This window comes from Sceloporus occidentalis, unplaced genomic scaffold (assembly GCF_023333645.1).
Source record: "Sceloporus occidentalis isolate IW3139 unplaced genomic scaffold, rSceOcc1.0.p SCAF_5, whole genome shotgun sequence".
Taxonomy (NCBI): Eukaryota; Metazoa; Chordata; class Lepidosauria; order Squamata; family Phrynosomatidae; genus Sceloporus; species Sceloporus occidentalis.
In genome coordinates, this window is record NW_028316985.1 from 183,509,125 (window position 1) to 183,528,721 (window position 19,597).

The 19,597-nt window shown below is 43.2% G+C and overlaps 1 protein-coding gene across 2 annotated transcripts; it reads left to right on the top strand.

Moving 5' to 3' along the window:
* Positions 1-963: 963 nt before the first annotated feature.
* LOC149313258 (progonadoliberin-2) lies at positions 964-9,291 on the top strand. 2 transcript variants are annotated; one of them, XM_089527134.1, is made up of 4 exons: positions 964-972; positions 7,243-7,380; positions 7,608-7,691; positions 9,154-9,291. In XM_089527134.1, exons 1-4 carry the CDS (start codon positions 964-966, stop codon positions 9,190-9,192), a joined length of 270 nt encoding a protein of 89 aa, XP_089383260.1. In that variant the 3' UTR covers positions 9,193-9,291. The 2 variants fall into 2 exon arrangements, with proteins under 2 accessions (XP_089383260.1, XP_089383259.1); XM_089527133.1 differs by lacking the exon at positions 964-972 and adding an exon at positions 5,272-5,341 and having other exon boundaries at positions 7,197-7,380.
* Positions 9,292-19,597: the final 10,306 nt, after the last annotated feature.

Below are 19,597 nucleotides of genomic sequence, written 5' to 3' on the forward strand. Positions count from 1 at the left end.
TAATTAAATACTGAAGTCCGGATGGTCCATGCAATCGTATTTCCTGTTGCTATCTATGGGTGTGAAAGCTGGACAGTGAGGGAAGTTGATAGAAAGAAAATCAACTCTAGTTTTTGTGGGTTTTTCGGGCTCTGTGTCCATGTTCTAGAAGAGTTTCTTCCTGACGTTTTGCCAGCATCTGTGGCTGGCATCTTCAGAGAAGATGCTGGTGAAACGTCAGGAATACACTCCTCTAGAACATGGCCACAGAGCCTGAAAAACCCACAAAAAACTATGGATGCCAGCCATGAAAGCCTTCAACTCCACATAGAAAATCAACTCATTTGAAAAGTGGTGCTGGAGGAGTGTTCTGCAGATACTCTGGACTGCCCAAAAGGATCAATAAATGTGTCCTAGAGCAAAATCAAGCCTGGCCTCTTCCCTAGAAGCCAAGATAACTAAACTGAGGCTGTAATACTTTGGCTATATCATAAGGCATGACTCACATGAAAAGATAATAATTCTTAGCAAAGTAGAGGGCAGTAGGAAAAAAGGACCACCTTGTTCCAGATGGATAGACTCAATGGAGGGATAGAGGGCCAGTATGGTGGAGTGGTTTGAGCATTGGGCTAAGACACTGGGAGATCAGGGTTACAGATTCCAGCTGGGCCACAGAAACCCACCGGGTGATCTTGAGCAGGTCACACTCTCTCAACCTCAGAGGGTCATAGAACCATAGAGTTGGAAGAGACAACAAGAGCCATCCAGTCCAACCCCCTGCCGTGCAGGAACTCACAATCAAAGCACTCCTGAGAGATGGCCACCCAGCCTCTGCTTAAAGACCTCCAAGGAGGGAGACTCTGCCACTCTCTAAGGGAGTGTCTTCCATTACTGTCAGGAAGTTCCTCCTAATGTTGAGCTGGAATCTCTTTTCCTGTAGCTTGCATCCATTGCTCCATGCCCTAGTCCAGTGATGGCGAACCTATGGCATGCGTGCCAGAGATGGCACTCGGAACCCTCTTCTAGTTTGTTACTAGAAGCTCAAAGGGACATGGCACTTTGCAATTAATAAGTGGGTTTTGGGTTGCACTTTGGGCACTCGGCCCCTAAAAGGTTCACCATCACTGCCCTAGTCTCTGGAGCAGCAGAAAACAACTTGCTCCATCCTCAATGTGACACCTCTTCAAATATGGATGATGGCAATGGCAAACCCCCTCTGAAGAAACTCACCAAGAAGACACTATGATAGGGTCGCCTTGGGGTCACCATAAGTCGGAAGTGACTTGAAGACACACAACAACAAAAAGACTCAATCAGGAAAGCCACAGCCCTGAGTCTGCAAGACCTGAGCAGGACGGTTAATAAAAGGGGGACTTGGAGGTCTCTCATTCATAGTCAAAGTCTCACCTTAAGTCAAGGTTGACTTGAAAGCAGTTAACAACAAACAAATGAGGTGGCAATCAAAATCACCCATATCAGTATTCAAGCTCCTAACATTAGCACAGATCGGGTTAAAAAGTGAACTCGGGACAGGCACCTTTGCTTTTTGTGCAATGGGGAGTGGAGAAAGCTTCGAACCTCTCTAATAGCATCTGCCCAGTGATACAGCCGATCCATTGCGTCTCACAGCAGGGCCGGCCTATTGTTTGCAGAAGTCTCCCACTGGCGAAAGAATGAAAGTCAAAGCAAGTGTTTCTAACTTTGCTAAGTCACGCCCTGCGTCTGATCCGTTTTCGCTTTTCTGCATATAATGTCATTGTCTTCTCCAGCCGAGGACTGAAAATTAAATGTGTGCTTGGATGCAGCAAGAACAAAGCTATGTGCGACATGAACACCTTGCCCCTGATGTTGTTTGGCATAAATTCTGAACAACAGTCAACAAAACAAAACATCCCAGCTGTTTGCTTAGCACAATTACGACTGGTCGAAACTTTGACCTGTTTGGTGATAACTTTGCAAGTTGAAACAGGGCCCGAGTCTCATTAAAGTCTCCAGTTTGGACTGGCATCTGTTTACTTAGCACTTCCCAAGCGCTCGACTTGTTAGATTGTTTACAGCGACACCGGAGGAAATGAGGAGTTGCGTAGCCCTGGACCAGTGATCCAATTTGTTTTTAGCTCGGCTGCCCTTTTGTATACATTCCCCTTCATTTCTCAATAGCGTCATTCAATTAAAAAGCCCTGTGTGTATACAACCCAAAGGCCGTAAGATACAAGGAGGGATAAAATTAGTTGCGGCCTTATTTAAACTTTGATTTGCAAGTTTTCTATTTTGGAGAAAGAGGTTCTTTTCCCTGACTTTGATCCTTCCAGATTGAACTGAGATGCCCAGGAAATGCTGGTAACTTCAATCCATCGCCACGATCTCCAAGCAGCTGATTTGCATTCAGAAATATAGCTAATCGCCTTTTGTTTCTGCTATGCCTTTCATCTTGGGCGATCTCAGTATCCCTTCCAGCTGTTAATTAATTGGCATGGCTTAGCATTTATAATGAGCTTCTCCATTCTAAGATCTCTGGGTTTTCTTCATGAATGCAGAGAAATACCGCAGGGATTTCAGCTGGGCAGAAACAAAATCCTAAAATCTCTCCTCTCCTCTGCTTCCTTCACCTCCAAAGTCCTTTTGCAGATTTCCCAGATGGTTCTGCACTTAAGAGGGTTTGAATTTTTACTTGTGGAATGATCCAAAAGCAGCAATGTCCTTCTCCTTTACAATACAGTGGTCCCTTCACCTTCACTGGGGCTAAGGATGAAGGACCCCCATGAATGTGGACAAACCACAAATAAAAAACCACTATTCTTTCCCCTAAGAGAACATTTCTCTGGGAATCTCCAGGGCCTCCAGTGCAACGCTATGGTCAACATCAGCCAGAAGTTGATCATAGAGGACCTACAAATGCCTAGAGAACTGTTTTCTTGAAGAACGTCTAGGTTCTCCAGCACAAGTCTATGGTCAGCATCTGGTAGAGCTGCGCCGGAGGACCTAGAGATTCCTAGAGAGAACATATTAATCTAAACCACAAATAATCAAATCCAAAATGGTCAAAGCCATAAATGTGGAGGGCCAACTGTAATATCATTGGTCAAAGATTTCTGGATGAATGAATGGGCAAGTCCAAACAGAACAGAAAATTGGGGGGGCGGGGGGGCGTAGCTTCCAAGGACTGAAAAATTAAGAACTATAAAAAGAAGATGACAGATGAAGGTAAGATGGAGAACTTTGTAATACTTAGGGACTATCACAAACTAGGAGAGCCATCATGGCATAGTGGTATGAATGGTGAACCACGGTTCTGGAGACCAGGGTTCGATTCCCAGCTCAGCCATGGAAACCCACTGGGTGACCTTGGGCAAGTCACATACTCTCAGCCTCAAAGGAAGGCAATGGCAAACCTACTTTGAACAAATAATTCCAAGAAAACCCCATGATAGGTTCATCTTAGGGTTGCCATAAGTCAAAAATGACTTGAAGGCACACAGCAACAACAGCTAGCAGTTGTGCATTGCTGCATGGTAGGAGTTTGGTCTGATTCCCAACCTTTGGTCCTCCAAATGTTTTGGAGTTCAGCTCCCATGACATAGCTGTGTTAGTCTGTAGAATCAGTATGTAAAGAGATCTTGTAGCACCTTTGAGACTAACTGAAAGAAAGAAATTGGCAGCATGAGCGTTCCTCAACTACAGTCTACTTCCTCAGATGCATTTGCTAAGTCACAGCCAGCGTCTGATTCGTTTTCTGTCTTCTGCATATAATGTTACTGGCTTCTCAAATGCATCTGAGGAAGTAGATTTAAATCTACAAAAGCTCATGCTGCCACCTTCTTTCTTTCAAATGTTTTGTTACTATTGTATATATGTTATATATGATGGAAGCTAACAGATGTTGTCTGGAAGTGTTTGTGACATTAAAAAAACAAAACAAAAACAAAAACATTTCCCATTATTGCACTGAGGTAGAAAATCTGCTGTTGGTTTCAAGGTGTGTCTATGCTGTAAAAAAGGTTTAATACTGCTTTAAGTGCTGTGGCTCCATCCTATGGACTCTTGAGATCTGTAGTTTTACCAGTTTTTAGCCTTCTCTCACCAAATTAGGAAGGAACAGTGGCAGTTAAAGTGGTGTCAAATTGCATTATTGCTGCAGTGTCAATCCACCTGTAGTCTGGCCTTCTTAAGAGCTGTCCAACATGTAGAAACTATTTTGCAGGTAAGCTCCAGCTCTTGGGATAGATCCTTCAAAGTTTGGACTACAGCTTAGAACAGATGCACCACCTCCCCTCCCAGAAGATGGACATCAATAGCCTCCTCTTCATTGTGAGAGATATGCTGGAGACCAAACCTCTTCTTCATTTTGAATCAACTGCAGAGATGTACTAGTGATGGAAAAACAAAATGCACAGATATGGCATGGGGGACATCTGGTTGAATGAGAGACTTCTATGTGTGAAAGGGATCTGGGAGTCCAAGCAGACCACAAGTTGAACATGAGTCAACAGTGCGATGCGGCAGCTAAAAAGGCCAATGCAATTTTAGGCTGCATCAATAGAAGTATAGTGTCTAGAATAGATCAAGGGAAGTAATAGTGCCACTGTATTCTGCTCTGGTCAGGCCCCACCTGGAATACTGTGTCCAGTTCTGGGCACCACAATTCAAAAAGGATGTGGAGAAACCGGAGTGTGTCCAAAGGAGAGAGACTAAAATGGTGAAGGGTCTGGAAACCATGTCCTATGAGGAAGGTTTTCTAGTTTGCAAAAATGTACCAGAAACAATTTATACAGTGGATTCTGGGTATCCGCTGGAGTTTGGTTTTAGGACCCCTCTGTGGGTACCAAAATCCATGGATGCTCAAGTCCCATTAAATACCGTGGCGTAATAAGATGGTGTCCCTTACATAAAAAGACAAAATCTAGGTTTCCTTTTTGGAATTTATATATTTTTAAAAAATGTTTCCAAGCCTTGGACGCTTGAATCTGTGGATTAAAAAAAAAAATCTGTGTAAAGGAGGGCCAACTGCAACTGCTGAACAGGATCAGATAAATGGGTTTTTTAAAAAGCCAGCAATATTACTTGAGTTTTGCATTTTTCACTGAAGAGTTCCCAAGTTTAGTGCAAGCCAAAAGGTCAGAAAATAGACAAACGCAGTCTAGTCTGGGTGAGGGGGGGCCTTCGGTGTAACTTGGGTGTCTCCAGTTGCCATCCCTATAATATGATGCAGCAGAGAACGTCAGCATGCAGCCTCGGCCAATTGGAAAACCAGTGGCTTGCACCGAAGTGCTCAAGGAGTAGCATAAATACTCAGAGCAAATGGATTGAGCATCAGTGGAATTCCAGGACAGAAGAAGGCAAAGAGCAAAGCAACTCAGTCGAGGTGAGTAGACTTTTCCTTATGCTTTTCTTCGCACTTAGTGTCTTGCAAAAAATGTGGACAGCTTCATTACTGTATTTGCATGCTAAGTGCAAAAACTGCACAAAGTTATTTCAGAGGGGAATGTATTCGAAAGAAGCTAATTGCAAAGATGCTGTATATGCCTGTTATTATATCTCAGAGGCAGTGCTAGGGTCCTTTTTCACACTGAAAAAAATAGACGGAAGTGGGTAAAACTTGTTCTTATTTGAGCCATTGAAACTGACTGCAAATTTTCTCAACCAAGGAGTAGTGAGATGATGTAGACAACTTTTTCCACAGTGTATTTGGCATCAGTGGGATGCCGTTTGCCCTGGTAATCCCATGCTCGGTTTTATGAATGATTTCTTCACAGTGCATAGTGCTGCTTAAATGCTGTGTGTTTTTACACAGAGCTTCATTGGCAAGGAGGAAAAGAACAAGCGGTGTACTATTTGCAAGGATCTTTTTTTAAGCTGTAAGGATTCTGATAAAAGGAAGCCAGTGGGGTTCAGTGATCAGAGCAATGGAAGACCAGAGTTCGAATCCCACTGGGTGACTTTGAGAATGTCACAGTATCTCAGCCTCAGAGAAAGGCAGAGGAAGAGTTGCCATAAGTCGGAGTGGACTTGAAGGCAGACAACAACAAACATTGATCAGGCAGCTGACATGAGCTATTGGTACCCGATTCATGCATTCTTAGCAAAGAGAGTCCCTTTGTTGCTACTTAAAATTTGATGTTGGTTTCTTTGTTATTTGGATAGTTTTACCAATAGACACGAACTAAACAAATCAGGTTCTTGTCCTGAGATGTGTACAGTTGAAGTTTAGCAGGGTAAACTGATAAGCATGAGGAACAATGGATGGATTGTAACAATTGCAGTTACATGAAAATGTCCCTGGGATACTCCTGTTTTGGCTATGGAGTAATCGATTCTCCATGGAGGAGAAAGAATGGGTACAGAGAGGCCTAGGGTCTTCCAAATGTTGGACTACAGTTCCCATTATTGGTCACCATTATTGGAGGATGATTTGAGTCCCACTTTTGGGAGGGAAATTGGATACAAATAAAGTAATTGGTTGTTTGTGGAGCTCATAAGAGAAGGATGTAGCTGTTTGTCTATATAGCTACAAAAAATCCACTCTATCTTTCTTATGAGGGCTCAGCTGAATGTAGCTGAATGTAGGTCTTGACTTGTTTCTCTGGTACATGTCCAACAGTCTGGTCCAGTCTTCAACAACCTGGCACCTTGGAGTAGGGTTGAAGTACAACACCCATCACCCTCAGTCAGCATGGGATGGAAATGGCAGAGGTGACAGTCCAACACATCAGCAGGAGATGAGATGGGACAGGATTGTTGCACATTTATGCAGCCTTCCCCAATTTGCTTCTTTCTGTGGGACTGCTGAAGGAGAATTATCAATTCCCTTTTGCACTTTGTGCACTTATACAAAAAACTGAGTTAGACTTTCCTTTTTTTCTTTTAAGAAAACCCTGAGGCTCAAAATATTCTTACACAGAGAAATATCACAAAGGGTGGGATAGGGATAGGCAGCTGGACAGGGGAAGCGACGGATTCATTACACTTTGATGGGAGAAGGAACAGAACCTCTCCAGATGATCAGAATGGTTGGGCTGCATCATGGTTCTTGCCTAGCGGTCCACATTTCCACTGATGGACATTCAGCTGGCCATGGAGATGGCACAATACTAGAAAATAATGCATGGGTTAGACCTTGTAAGACACCTTGGATCCCATTTTCAGAGAAAGGAGGGTTATAAGTGCACTAAATAAATAAATTTGTTGAGCTTTTCAATTCTCTCTGTCTTTCCTTTCAGACTTCCCTAAAACACTGGGGCTCTCAGAAACACCATGGCATTCCAGAGGAGGTCCTTCTCGCTTTTCCTCTGCCTTCTGGTCACTGTTGGCCTGCATCTGTCAAGAGCCCAGCATTGGTCCCATGGCTGGTACCCTGGAGGCAAGAGAGAAATAGAGTCGCCACCAGCAGCACAGAGTCCAGAGGCACACTGGGTTTGCTCTTTACATTGATATCATTGGTCTAAAACAGGGCTTGGGAATAGTAAGCCTTGGGGTTCCCAATCCAGCCCATTGGGCTTCATCGGATGGCTACACATGCTTAACCGCGACAGCTAAGCATAGTTTCCCACGTTTTGCATGATTTTGCTTTCCCATCCCCAGAGGTGGTGGTTGCTATCATTTTCCTCCTCCTCCTTTCCCTATTAATCCAGGTATCCGAAGACATCAAGCTTTGTGATGGAGAAGACTGCACTTACCTGAAGATCCCAAGAGATAAAATTGTGAAGACCCTCCTGGTAAGCAATGGGGAGCCACCACTCAGGTTGAGAACATCTCTAGAAGAGAGATCAGTCTGGATCTTCCCATCTTTGGGTATGTTGGGTACCTTTAAAGCCCTTCATGGCTTGGATCCAGCCTACTTGTGGGATCGCCTCCTTCCATATAATCCACCCCACACACTCAGGTTGTCTGGGAAAAATGTACTCCAACAAAGACCAGGTTGGCTATGGTCAACCAGAGGGCTTTTTCATCTGCCACTCCCAAATTATGGAATGGCCTATCGGAAGAGATCCGACATATCACTAATTTTGACAGCTTTAAAAAGGCTGTCAAGACAGATCTCTTCCGAAAGGTGTTTCCTGAGTAACTAACATATTCGCTCCCACTGATACAGTATGATATGGTCTATTTTAGTGACTCCCCCAAGATGTTCTGCTCCCTATCTTTGATTGCTTTAAGCAATTTTAATTGTCTTTTATTATAATTATTACTATATTGGAATTATTGTGTTGTTTGTTTTAATGAGGGAAGGGAATGGGATGATGATGATGATGATGATGATGATGATGATGATGATGATGATGATGATGCCATTCAGCTGGGCTCACGGAAGACAGCTAGTGCCGACCCAAACATGGGGGGCATTGTAGATATCTGGGAACCACTACAGGGGTGTAGCTATGGAGTGTGTGTGAATGGGGCCAATGGCACCCCAAATAACAATTCTGCCTCTGTGATTTTTCCCCCCATCAGTTTCCAAATTTCTGCCATTACCGTAACTTAAACTTCCGCTAAGCATTTAGAACCACAGTTTAGGCATCAAAAGAAAAGGGAGAGCCAAAGTGACCGAGGGAAACACAGACACAGCCAAGAGTTCAAGGTGTGAATTGTTTTCAATGACCCACTTCCTCCAGTGCAAGAAATTTGGGGACTGAAGGGAAATCTCATTGCAGGAGACAGAATACACATTTGTTGAAGCATTTTGCAGACTCTGTAGCTATATCCATGAGCCACCGCTTTGGGGCCTTCACGTTGTGACATTATAGTTGGGCCTCCATATTCATAGATTTTTTTAACCACAGATTCCATCGTCCACAGATAGAAAACATTCCAAAAATATAAATTTCAAAAAGCAAACCTTGATTTTGCCATTTTATATAGGGAACACCATTCTACTATGCCACTGTATTTAATGGGACTTGCGCATCCATGGATTTTGGTATCCACAGGGGGTCCTGCGGGAGGGGCGGCATATAAATAAATTGTTGTTGTTGTTGTTGTTGTTGTTGTTAAAAGGCCATTCTTAAGATATTGGACTACAAGTTCAAGCAGCCCTAGCCGGTATAGCCATTGGTGAGGAATGCGGGGCTTTCAAACCAAACTAATCTGGAGAGTACCATTTTGTCTACCCCCTCCTATGGCATTCTGGGAAAAGGAGCTAGCCCATTGATTGTGTGCCACTCTCATTTCTTTTAACAGGCTGACATGCTCGCAAGACAACTTCAGAAGAAAAAATGACTCCTCTTTGTGTGCTTTCCAAATGTTGTGTGCCTAAGGAGAGGCCTCGTCTTTCACCGACTTTATGTGTTCCTTTTTTGTAAAGGCTATATATCCAACCAGTTGCAAACGTTTCATGAACGCTGTAGCAGCTTCTACCTGTTTTTCTCAGTATGTAAACGTTAACTTCAGTAGCAGCAGAAATGTATTTGCGTAGACTGTGAGGAATTCTCTGTAGATGATTGCACAACCCCAGGATGTTGAATAAAACGTTGTATTTTGCTACATACACCCATTTGTATGCATTTGTGTCCAAAAGGCATCCCTCAGCATACAATTCCATTTCTAGGTTTAAACACATTTTGAAAAATAAAATGTGCCGGACCATGAGAGAAAAGAAAGAATTAATAATAAAATAAATCCTAACTCCACTCGATGGAAATGTCTTTACTAAAATCAACCAAAGTCTCTACACAACTTTCACATTCTCCAGAATGCTCCTCAGGGTTGGTGAGGCCAAAACAGGGGATGGAAGGAGGAAAAAGACAAATCCAAACATTTAGCCAGACGTTGTGGCACCAAGGTCAACATGGAGGTTTGCATGACTGTCACACTACTAAATTAATGCAGTTCGACACTGCTTTTACTGCCCTGGCTCAATGCTATGGAATCCTGGGATTGGTAGTTTGGTGGGGCACCAGAGCTCTCTGACGGAGAAGGCCAAATAGCTCACAAAAACTACAAACACTAGAACTCCATAGCATTGAACCATGGCAGTTAAAGCAGTATGAAACTGCATTAATGCTGCAATGTAGATGCAGCCTGAGCCTCCTGTAAGGCTCAGTATAGCACAATCGTTCTTCAAGAGCACTTCTATTAAAAATGGCCATTTACAATCTCCCAGACGTATACCAACAAGATGTAGTGGTTTGAACATTGGACTATGAGACTGTATCGAGGTTTGATTCACTTCTCAGCCATGGAAACCCAGTGGATTGGAGCCTGATGCACATGAGGACACTGTTGCTGGTGTCTTGTTACACATCTTCGCAATTCCCCCACACGGTTTTCTTAGTGTTACCTAAATTACAGGGGTCCCAACAGGACACCCACAAATTGTACTCAATGGGGAAATTAATTTAGCTTAATAATTTAGTAGCCAGAGGGCTAGGGAAACTCCTGGCTGGGAGCTTGTTCTCCAGAACATATAACAGTTCCAAACCCAGAGAACCCCTAAAGCAGATTCCAAATGAATGTATTTTATTTATACAAAAAGAACCAACTTGCAAGCAAACACTCTCACACATACACACAAGAACTAAGAAAGTAAAGGCATTTGCAGATAGCAAATTACAGGGTTCCTAAGTGGCAATACTGATCCTGAAGCATGACTCCAGTCTCAAGGATACTGGGATGAAGATGGCTCAGCAGCCAACTATGGAACCTGGGTGGCTGACTACTGAGGCGCAGAGACAAAATCAAACAGAGTTTCTGCCCAGTTTCAGACTAGACAGATTTGCTGTTGTCTGCGCACATATTTTTATACCAAGAAATGGGTCTTAAGGGCAGGATTTTTAGCACCTGACTTTTCTCAGGTGCAATATTCAATAACAACCAGACAATCGGCATGAATGCTCTCAGACAGAAAAGGAATCTCCCTTTGTCTGCTATATGGCAACCGGATGTGAGAATGGCATGCGCAGGGAGCACATGGCCAATGAAATAAACGGGACTTCGGGTTCCATGTTTTTTGCCATACACAAGGGTTATGTGTATGTGTCCAGAACAGATCTCCTGCATATACAAAGGGCCCCTTGTATATGTAAACACATTTCGGCTGTGCGTATGATATTGTAATTCCAAAATATAATCTAACACCTGATCATATTGACTACTCTACATTTTACTGATTTCCTTGTTAACTCTAGGACCCCATAGAATGCAGTTACAGCAGATCAAGCACATGGAAAGTGGCTCCTTTTTTGCGGTGAACTTCCACTGCGCCAAAGCGCCAGCGATGGTGTGATGACATGCCAGTGACGCAGCCCCGTTTGGATGCTGTGCTGCTATCACATCATTGTTGTGCGCACTATCTACATGGTGCAGCAGAGCTGCAGCGCGCCCATGACGTGCTAGGCTTGCGGGGTGTGTGGAAACAACCCTAGCACGTCATGGGCGCACCACAAAGGGCCCGTCTGTACCAGGCCTAACATTAGCACAAAAAAATATAATTAAGGATTATGTATGGGATGGTATAAGAGATGGTCAATGGGGGGTGACACCATGCTTTACTACACCGGGTGACACCAACCCTAGTTGGCTCTCTGGATCTTCTTGGAAGATCTTTGGCAAGTCACACTCTCTCAGCCTTTTACTCTGCATCTTCACGTGTTTTTAACATTCATTTGAAGGTGTAGTGGTTTGAGTGTTGGACTACAACTCTGGAGACCAGGGTTCAGTTCCCTGCTTGGCCATATAAACCCACTGGATGACCTTGGGCAAGTGACATGCTCTCAGCCTCAGGAGAAGGCAATGGGAAAACTCCTCTGAACAAATCTTGCCAAGAAAACCCCTAAAGGATTGCTTTAGGGTCGCCGTAAGTCAGAAGCGACTTGAAGGCACAGAATAACATACCACAGTTCTGGGCACCACAATTCAAAAAGGACATTGAGAAACTGGAGCCATGTGTCCAAAGGAGGGTGACTGAAATGGTGCAGGGTCTGGGAACCATGAAGCCCTGATAATAATAATAATAATAATAATAATAATAATAATAAATTTTATTTATGTTTCCCCGCCTCTCCCATAGGATCGAAGTGGGGTTACAGACTATTAAAAACCATTACAAACAATCTCATAAATAAAATCCAATAGTACAAAAACTCTAAAGACAATCATACAACATGCATATCCAGGGTGGGCAGAGAATCGATGGCATCAGAGATACAAGCTTCATACTTCAGGGGCGAAGGCTTGACAAAAGGGAAAGGTTTTTAAATGATTCCAGGAGGGTCATAAGACGGAGCTCATCAGGAAGACTATTCCAGATCCTCGGGGCTGCTAATGAAAAAGCCATCTGGGATGTGGCAACATACTTGGAAGATGGTATTTCCAACAGGTTCTTCCCGGACGTCCTGAGTTTGCGGGGAGGATTATATGGGGAGATGCGGTCCCTCAAGTAACTCGGGCCCAAGCCATATAGGGCTTTATAGGTAATAACCAACACCTTGTATTGTGCTTGGAAGCGAATAGGCAGCCAGTGAAGATCTTTCAAAATAGGTTATATATGGTTAAACCTGGATGCACCGGTGACCAATCTGGCTGCCATATTTTGTACTAATTGAAGCTTCCGGGCTTGGTACAAGGGTAGCCCCATGTAGAGCGCATTACAGAAATCTAAGCGAGAGGTTACCAGAGCATGTACCACCGTTTCAAGGTCCCTATGAGGAACGCCTTAGGGAGCTGGGGATGTTTAGCCTGGACAAGAGAAGGTTAAGAGATGATAGCCCTGTTTAAATACTTACATATTGAGGAGGGAGCAAGCTTGTTTTCTGCTACTCCAGAGACTAGGACCAGGAGAAATGGATGCAAGCTACAGGAAAAGAGATTCCACCTCAACATTAGGAGGAACTTCCTGAAAGTAAGGGCTGTTCGACAGTGGAACACACTCCTTCCTCGGAGTGTAGTGGAGTCTCATTCCTTGGAGGTCTTTAAGCAGAGGATGGCCATCTGTTGGGGATGCTTTGATGGAGAGTTCCTGCATGGCAGAATGGGGTTGGACTGGATGGCCCTTGTGATCTCTTCCAGTTCTACCATTCTATGATTCTATGACTGTTCTGGTGTTGAATGTGCCAGACTTTTCCAGACTGTTCACACTAAAATTGGAGTATATGCCATCCATCGTCCGAAGGGGACACTGCCAGAACGGAGGTGGAACAGGCCTTTCGGCCCATGCAGACAAGGCCTGCACTATAGAAATAATGCATTTTGACACCACTCCATCCTATGGAATCCCCCCCCCAATTAATTTTCCGTTCAGTCTTTAAATTTCTAACCTTGCAGTAAGTAACTCCATCATGAAGGAGTTGTGTTCACAATGTTCATTGTGAACATAAGTAGAATAAAATGTAGAAATAATACATTTTAACTGTCCCTTTCATACAGAATCCTGTGATTTGTAGTTTTTGTGGGGCACCAGCACTCTTTGGCAAAGAAGGCTAAAGACCTTGAAAACTACAAATCCCATGAGGATGTTATAGCAATTTAATTTGGGGTCAAACTGCACTATTTCTACTGATAGATGCACCCTGATTTAACTGGGGCTGCATCCCCATTGCAGAAATGATCCAGGTTGACCCTGCTTTAACTGTCATGACTCCTTCTTATGAACTCTCTGACAGAGAAGGCTAAATGTCTCAGAAAAATCACAAATCAAAAAATTTGATAGCATTGAGCCATGGCAGTTAAAGCGGTGTCAAACTGGATTATTTCTGCAGTGAGGATGCAGCCTGAGTGCAAACTGCATTTGCAGTTTGAACTCAGTTTGCAGCGATTGAAGGAAACCAAAGACAAAAGGGGAAAGTGGAAGGAGGAGAGAAAAACCAGGACATTTTAAAAGGAGCTGGAAAAGTGGGATGGCAGCGGATTAATTGGGACTGTCCTTGTAAAAGCAGGACAGTTGGAGAGTATGATTTTGCCACTTACTTAGTAAACAATGTAGGTACAACATTGAAATGTACGCATTGGTCAAATTGCTCAGGCTTTAAAATAAAACACCAATATATACATTTATACACACAGACAGAGGACTAAATACCTAGAAGGCACTAACTGTATTCTCTGGGCTCTTGGCAGCTAAACAGGGTTGGAAGGAGACCACCAGGAAATACCAGGAACTAACTAACTGTGTGTGTGTGTGTGTGTGTGTGTGTGTGTGTGTGTGTGTATTAGAAGAAGAAGGCAGCGTAGAGCCAGTAGTGGTTTGAGTTTTGCACAGTGACTCCAGAGACCAGGGTTCGATTCCCAGCTTTGGCCATGAAACCCACTGGGTGACTTTGGGTGAGTCACAAGCTCTCAGCCTCAGGGCAAGGCAATGGCAAACCTCTTCTGAACAAATCTTGACACGAAAACCCCAGGATAGGTTGGCCTTAGGGTTGCCATAAATCAGAAATGACTTGAAGGCACACAACAACAACAAGGAAAGACAAGGCACTTCTAAGGATTCCTTGCCTGAGAAATCCCTGTGAAATCCATGGAGTCATGAGACAACAGGCAACTTCAATGGTACATACGTTACTTTCAGAAACAGAGAAATGTGATATACCCACTTCGTCCACAATTGATTTCTTTCCTCCAGGAAGGCAGTTTTCAACATAGCATTGTTCTTGATCAGTGCTATCCTCACACGCGTGACGGAGGTGTTTATCACACAGAGGTTTTTGCAGCTCAGATCTGACATGACTGTGGGTCCACGATGTGAATTCACATCATAACGTGAATATGTTATCAGACGCGATTCCTTTCTATGGCAGCTCCTTCCGTGGCACTTCCGCAGTGATTCCAAAGTGACCCTTCATTTTGGTGAAATTGGTAACAAGCGAATTCACAGAAATCGCTTCCAAGCTCACTTTGATTTCACTCCGAATTGGTCTGGTGTGGAACGCAACTTTGCTTCTGCTCTGGTACACCACCGCAACCCCCCGGTTGCAAATTTCCCATGATGCGGCACTGCAATTTCCCCCCATTTCCTTTCGGTGGTCCTTTCACTTTCAGGGCAACTTTCAGGGCAACTCATTTTTTATTTTTTTTGGAATACTGTATATATATATATGTGTCTATGGGCATGAATGTGAATATACAGATATGTATGTCTGTCTGTCTGTCTGTCTGTCTGTCTGTCTGTCTGTCTGTCTGTCTATCTATCTATGTGTTGAAATTGCTGAAATGGAAGGGAAAATAAAAAAGGGGGATGAAGAAGACACAGAAATATTCACGAGGCAAATATTCACGCAATCACACAATTACGTGAAACGGAACAAGAACTTGCACCCCTTTTCAACCCAGAAACATACAAGGTCACAATGTGTTCAGACCCCCACTGAGCATGCACAAGGGTGCCAATTTGAATAGTTGAATCCACATGGTATGCACCGGTGTGGTAATACAATTTGCACTCACTCCGATTTGCATGAATCCGCATCACATGACTTGCCTTGGATTCGATTCCCCCGCGATTCAGAAGGGCAATGGAAGGGCAACCAAGTGTGATAACACATTCGCATAGCTGAACCAGGAGTCACCCCTGATCTGAGCTGTAAAAACCTCAGTGTGATAAACACCGTTGGCACCTGGAGAAACAAACAAGGAGAGAAGAGCCAGGGAGCAAAGGACAAGGACTGTCTTCCTCATTGTTACATGAAAAACTCAGAGTTGCACCCAAGGAGAAGCCAGGTCTTCTGTTTCCTCTTCCAATTTGCCTTCTTTACTCATCTCCTTACTAGAGGTCCTCCAAAATTTATATTTCTAGGCAACGTCACGTCTCTTTGGTCATGTCAACCAGGAAAACATTAGGTCTTCTCATGCTAGGCTGATTTGGAAAAGGAAGAATCAAATTAATTTAGCATGTGGGACAAAAAGAATCACAGAGTTAAGCACATTTTTCTCTTAAGGAAATCTGCTGAAGATATTCCTTGTGATAAGACTGAGCCAAAATATGTGTTTTAAGTAATGATTGTGTTTTAACTATGTTGTAGCCGGCCTTGAGCTGTGAGGAGAAGCAAATAATAATAATAATAATATTGATAGTCACCCTTCCTTTTTTATGCGAGAGCCATTCTGGAGTTTCGCGTATATTCAAGTCTCATTGGCTTGAATCTAGGCATGGGCATGCAGGGGTGTGCAGGGGTGCACTCTTGGCATGCACCCCATTCATTCCCCCTCCGTTTGTCCCTCGTCCATAAGCGAAGAACGCGAGTCCGAAGACCACAGGAACGGTGGGAGAACTGTTTTATAGTATTATATGAAGAGGATGATGTGGGACGACTAGAAAGCTCTGTTTTCCATCACCTGAACGCTTTTGCTGGGTGTCCAAGGAGCTCCTTCCCACTATAGCTGTTGTTATTATTGGCCAGAATCCTCTATCATGGTCTACAGACGATAACTTGATATAACCAAGAATCTGGAAGAGCCTTTGGAGGAACAGTCTCTGAGGGCACCTCTGAGTCTTCCAAGTCCACCATGATGAGAAAGATGGTATTTGCAATCATCTTCATGTCTCTTTTCTTCCTATCTCTGGCTCAGGAGGAAGAATCGGGAGAGGAGCCATGCTATATCCAGAACTGTCCACGTGGGGGCAAGAGATCAATATCGACTGAGGTGGGTCTAGATTTGTATATGTTCATGTATCAACTAAAAGCCAGAGGGGTGTTGGACTACAATTCGGGGAGACCAGGGTTCGAATCCCCACTCAACCATAGAAACCCATGTGGGCACATCACACTCCCTCAGCCTCAGAGGAAGGCCAAAGCAGCCCCCCAGAACAAATCTTGCAGCAAGAACAACAACAACAAAAACACTCCATGATATGGGTTTTTCGGGCTATGTGACCATGTTCTAGAAGAGTTTATTCCTGACGTTTCACCAGCATCTGTGGCTGGCATCTTCAAAGGATGCTGGCATGGAAAGGACTTGGGTATATATATTGTGTGACCTGGAAAGGCAGGTTGCCATCCCTATAGTATGATGCAGCAGCAGAGAACGTCAGCATGCAGCCTCAGCCAATTGGAAAACCAGTGGCTTGCACCAAAGTGCTCAAGGAGTAGCATAAATGCTCAGAACACATGGACTGAGTATCAGTAGAATTCCAGGACAGAGGAAGGCAAAGAGCAAAGCAACTCAGTCGAGGTGAGTAGACTTTTCCTTATGCTTTTCTTCTCACTTAGTGTCTTGCAAGAAATGTGGACAGCTTCATTATTTGCAAGCTGAGTGCAAAAATTGCACAAAGTTGTTCTGGAGGGGGAATGTATTCGAAAGAAGCTAATTGCAAAGATGCTGTATATGCCTGTTATTATATCTCAGAGGCAGTGCTAGGGTCCTTTTTCACACCAGAAAAAAATAGATAGAAGTGGGTAAAACTTGTCTTTATTTGAGCCATTGAAATTGACTGCAGATTTTCTCAACCAAGGAGACTATCTAGCACAACTGTTTAAAATTGTTAATTTTATTGCATATATTTTTAAAAAGTAACACTTATATTCATTTACACCAATCTCCATGTTATCTCTTATTTCATTCTTTTACTTATTTCTTATTTTCCTCTTCTTCTGGAAGATTTCATTGTCTTTTCTCTGTCCTTTCGAATCTTCCTTATTCAATTTCCCGATGTCCATCTCTTTCCTTCATCATCCTCCAAATCTTCCTCTTTATTCATTTATTCATTCTTTATGGGATCCATTCTTTATCCATTATATTCTTTCCTTCTTCCTCTTCCACACTATTATCATATACATTCCCATAGATATGCACCCAACCTTCACCATACATTGACTTCCTATTAACATAAAAACCATTGGTTTTTCTTCCTTTTTTAATAAGTCATTTATTATTCGACAGTCATAACAATTAAATAGTCATACAAACATACAATATCATTGTTTTTTCTCATTATAGTTTATTTGTCATCGGTGGGCTGCCGTTTGCCCTGGTAATCCCATGCTCAGTTATATGAACGATTTCTAGTCAGTATGTAGTGCTGCTTAAACGCTGTGTGTTTTTACACAGAGCTTCATTGGCAAGGAGGAAAAGAACAAGCGGTGTACTATTTGCAAGGATCTTTTTTTAAGCTGTAAGGATTCTGATAAAAGGAAGCCAGTGGGGTTCAGTGATCAGAGCAATGGAAGACCAGAGTTCGAATCCCACTGGGTGACTTTGAGAATGTCACAGTATCTCAGCCTCAGAGAAAGGCAGAGGAAGAGTTGCCATAAGTCAGAGTGGACTTGAAGGCAGACAACAACAAACATTGATCAGGCAGCTGACATGAGCTATTGGTACCCGATTCATGCATTCTTAGCAAAGAGAGTCCCTTTGTTGCTACTTAAAATTTGATGTTGGTTTCTTTGTTATTTGGATAGTTTTACCAATAGACACGAACTAAACAAATCAGGTTCTTGTCCTGAGATGTGTACAGTTGAAGTTTAGGAGGGTAAACTGATAAGCAAGAAGAACAATGGTCAGATTCTAACAATTGCAGTTACATGAAAATGTCCCTGGAATTCTCCTGTTTTGGCTATGGAGTAATCGATTCTCCATGGAGGAGAAAGAATGGGTACGGAGAGGCCTAGGGTCTTCCAAATGTTGGACTACAGTTCCCATTATTGGTCACCATTATTGGAGGATGATTTCAGTCCCACTTTTTTGGGGGAAATAGGATACAAATAAAGTAACTGGTTGTTTGTGGAGCTCATAAGAGAAGGATGTAGCTGTTTGCCTATATCTGTACAAAAATTCCACTCTATCTTTCTCATGAGGACTCAGCTGAATGTAGCTGAATGTAGATCTTGACTTGTTTCTCTGGTACATGTCCAACAGTCCAGTCCAGTCTTCCACAAAACAAACAAACAAGCAAGCTTCATTTATATATTGCTTCATACCACCTAAGCAGTGTCTAAGCGGTTTACAACTGTAAGCTAATTGCCCCCAACAATCTGGGGAATCATTTTAGCCACCTCCTCGGAAGGATGCAAGCCTGAGTTGAGCTTCAGCCCTTTTTCTGGTCTTGAACTCGCAACTTTATGGTTTATGGGTGAGTGCCTGCAGTACAGGCATTTAACCATGCACCATCAGGGCTCCTGGAGTTGGGCTGAACTACAACTCCCATCACCCTCAGTCAGCATGGGCTGGAAATGGCAGAGGTTACAGTCCAACAGATCAGCAGGAGATGAGATGGGATAGGATTGTTGCACCTTCCACAGTTTGCTTCTTTCTGTGGGACTGCTGAAGGAGAATTAGCAATTCCTTTTGCACTTTGTGCACTTGAACAAAAATGTGTGTTAGACTTTCCTTTTTTTCTTTTAAGAAAACCCTGAGGCTCAAAATATTCTTACACAGAGAAATATCACAAAGGGTGGGATAGGGATAGGCAGCTGGGCAGGGGAAGCGATGGATTCATTACACTTTGATGGGAGAAGGAACAGAACCTCTCCAGATGACCAGAATGGTTGGGTGGCATCATGGGTCTTGTCTAGAGGTCCACATTTCCACTGATGGACATTCAGCTGGCCATGGAGATGGCACAATACTAGAAAATAATGCAGTACTAGAAAACCTCATAAGCCACCTTGGATCCCATTTTCAGAGAAGGTGGGATGTAAGTGCAATAAATAAATAAATAAATAAATAAATAAATAAATAAATAAATAAATAAATAAAT

Excerpts from the sequence above, each read along its gene's own strand:
- LOC149313258 (XM_089527133.1), top strand. The coding sequence starts at position 7,231 with ATGGCATTCCAGAGGAGGTCCTTCTCGCTTTTCCTCTGCCTTCTGGTC. Across the intron at positions 7,381-7,607 it reads CAGCAGCACAGAGTCCAGAG|GTATCCGAAGACATCAAGCT; the intron begins GCACACTGGGTT and ends CTATTAATCCAG. Across the intron at positions 7,692-9,153 it reads AAATTGTGAAGACCCTCCTG|GCTGACATGCTCGCAAGACA; the intron begins GTAAGCAATGGG and ends TTCTTTTAACAG.